The 3,468-nt window shown below is 52.0% G+C and overlaps 1 protein-coding gene across 1 annotated transcript; it reads left to right on the forward strand.

Moving 5' to 3' along the window:
* Positions 1-3,468, forward strand: VOLCADRAFT_99584 (uncharacterized protein; the record flags this gene model as incomplete). The annotated part of the gene is made up of 5 exons (XM_002958269.1): positions 1-12; positions 1,189-1,351; positions 2,306-2,381; positions 2,800-2,809; positions 3,271-3,468. 5 exons carry the CDS (start codon positions 1-3, stop codon positions 3,466-3,468), a joined length of 459 nt encoding a protein of 152 aa, XP_002958315.1.

The following is a 3,468-nucleotide window of genomic DNA, read 5'->3' on the forward strand; positions in this document are numbered from 1 at the left end:
ATGACCCTCCCGGTAAGCACATCGAAACAATAGTAGTTATAAATTCGGCAATGCTCTCATCACTCACTTGCCTCGACGAACTATTAAACCTGCTCCGTACATGCTCCGTAAATAATGAGTTCAATCGATATATTGCCCAAAGCATCAGTCCATATCTTGCTACGAAAGCCACAGGTCCGATATAGGATTTATGGATAGCATTTTCAACAGCGCTTCAAGGGAGTTTCCAAGAGGATTCGAACCTCGAGTCTCTTGGAAGCATAAAACAGGTGTCCTGTACAATCAGTACTAGGTACGGCGATGCAACGAGCTCGCGGCGGATTCGGCGACCTAAATTTCCTGCGATATCGATCTCGCAAGGAAAGCATGGGAACGAAAAGCTGGGGGGCAGTGCCGAGAGGCTTCAACGGCGGCATAGGCCGGTAATAATTGACAAGCGAGCGTACGCTGTTCCTCTTGGCTTCCTGCCAGCGGTGAAAAAGGGTCTGAAAACGTCAAAAATCCAACATGGCCATCTACTACAGGCCATTGCATTACATCTGCCAACGCAATAGAGCCGCGTCAAAGCGATTTAACGGACCTTCCTGCGTATACTTATTATTTCCTCAGCATGATTGCTAGCAGCAGCATTGTATTTTTAAGCGTCCCTGGGATCAAGGATTGTGCAAGTGTCTCATCGCCTTGATTGCTTCAACCATCGTGCATTACGAGCATAAAAGGCAAGGCTGACGCGCAGCAGCAAGGCGGTGATTTCCCAGCAACAGCTTCCATTAAAACATCGCGCTGACGGCAGAACACTTAAAGCCATGATCCGGGTACTCAAAGCTGACCACACCAAGTACGCAATATATAGCACCGACAGTAAAAGGCCCAAAAGGAAAAAAACAGTTTGGTGGCGGCCAACCAAACCTTCCTAACCATCCACTCGCCCGTACATGACCAATTTGCCTGCCGGACGCTAAAACTTCTTGAGGACCCTCCTGTCTGAAGGTGCTCAACACCCATACGCACATCCGCAACAGCCTGGTCAAATAATAAATAATTCAAACGCCACTTGTGGTGTCCCCTCCGTTTCCCCCTCCCCCCACTTGCACATACATACATACATACACGCTGACCTGAGCCATGGTCGAGCCCCCAAGGGACCTTTCCCCCCAACCCCGTCACGTATTCTCGGCTGCACCGCAGCCAGCAGCCGGAGAGCAACGCGATTCAAGGCAAAACTGCTCCGCAGATCTAGAAGCTTCCACAGAGGCCGCTTCGGGCAGCAAGCCCTCCGCATCCGCTGCAGAGGGCACCCGCGCGCGCTCTCACTCGAGGCACCCGCAGTTGTTGCTTTCAAACAGCGCACGTACAAAAAACAGTATATTTATGGTTCGGAACGTGTCGTAGAAACACACATCGTTCCGTAGCCTGTTCTTTAGGGCATGCCTGCAAGAAATTATGTACCTTTAAATCAATCCTCCGTTCGCGTGTTCCAGCTCTGCCTCCTGCTCTGCCTTCCGGAGTCGAGGCCTGGCGGTACACACGCTGCGAACTGTTCAGCCTAGGAAGGAACCCCCCGGGGCTCAAAACCAGTAGAATAGTCCCGTTAGTTCGAGTCGAGTCCCCCGTATACACATATGCACACCCACACATGCATACATACATAGTCGAGTCCCCCGTATACACATATGCACACCCACACACCCACATATGCATACATACATACGCACATACATGCATACGCACATACATACGTACGTACATAATACCCTCTCCAAGTGTTCACGGAAGGCTCACAAGGCCAGAGGGTATGGAGACAGCCACCTAGCACAGCCCCACTTGCCGACCCACAGCGCGGGTAAGGTAGCTCTTAACTTTTCCTCGTCATGCAGGACACACACATACATACACACACATACATACAAACAAGCACCCAGAGATACACGAACGTTCAGAGCTGCTGGTAAAGGCCTTTCCAGTAAAGGCCGTCATCATCTCTGCGGACACATACATACATACATACATACATACATACATACATACATACATACATACACCGTGTAGGTGTGTGTTTTCCCCAGCCCTCTGTGCGCGCGCGTGTGCGTGTGCGTGTGCGTGTGAGTGTGTGTGTGCTTTTGTGTGTGTGTGTGTGCTTTTGTGTATGTATGTGTGTGCGTGCGTGTGTGCAAATGTGTGTTGTGTGCCCTGTGTGACTCCCGGGTCGAGGGGGTCCTCGGGGGGCCCATGGGTGGCGACTTGTACGGTCCATCACCGCGAGCCCCATCACCGCATTCACCCCCCTGGCTCTCTACTTCTGAAGCGCGGTTGCTCTCGTTCACGCTCAACATCGTCAACACTCTCCACTGGGGGAAAAAGAGCATTGTTCGTCTTAGCAGGTAGGTCTGCAGATGACGGTTACGAGACGATGAAGATAATGATGCAGATGCCTGGATGTCGGACAGCGCCTCTCCACTCTCCCGAGCTTAATGGACAACGACAACCACAACAACAACACCAATAACACGACCAATAGCCTGATCAGGAAGAGCTAAACTACAGCCACATCACCAGCATCACCACGAAACATCGCAACCATCGTAACAATTATTGCCAATGCCACCACTAACAGCATAATAAAAACAACACCATTATTTTTACACCAATATCACCACCATCTCCAAATTCCCCAGCATGCCTCCCTCCAGGCATTAACCTACTACATTTTCTCCTCCTCTTCCTTCTCCACCTACTGCTCCTCCTACCATTCCTACTCCTTCTCCTACTCCTCCTTCTTCTTCTCCACGACTGGGACAGGACATCGCACGTGAGCGTCCTAAATTCACCGCCATCACCACCGCCATCACCACCGCCATCACCACCGCCATCACCACCGCCTCATTCGCTGCACAGTTATCACCGCTGTGGCCCTCACCACGTGTCAAACAAACTCAGGCCGGGAGCTTTTTAGGGTTGCACCCCGAGCCGCTCAGCAATTAGCATCAGGTAGCGAAAGTAACGTGAACACAAACGGTGTGGCACAACAGCCGCAACGATACCAGTAGCACCAGCACCAGTAACAACAGCAGCAGTAGCACCCCCTTGCCTTATGTGTGCTGTGCAGCGCCCCTCATCCTCCTCCCCCCTTCGTACCCACTCGTCACATTTCTTCATTATCATTAGCATCATCATCAAGCTAAATCGATTCCTAACCACAGAAACCCCCCCCTTGGGTCTTCCCATGAAGCTTCGGTCCACCCCCTCCCTCCCCTTGTCGCCTGTGGGCAGGAGCAGGAGCAGGAGCAAACACGGGGGGCGACACCGATGCCCCGCCACAGCTCCCCCCCCAACGACACTAGTCTACTCGACATACGGGGGTCGGCCGTACATTTTAATAGTACGACGCACAGCGCTACTGCACATCCATGGCAAGGTCCCATCACCGCATTCACCGCACAACCTTTCCCGGAGATGCAAAAAGCTTAG

This window comes from Volvox carteri (genome assembly GCF_000143455.1).
Source record: "Volvox carteri f. nagariensis unplaced genomic scaffold VOLCAscaffold_90, whole genome shotgun sequence".
NCBI lineage: Eukaryota > Viridiplantae > Chlorophyta > Chlorophyceae > Chlamydomonadales > Volvocaceae > Volvox > Volvox carteri.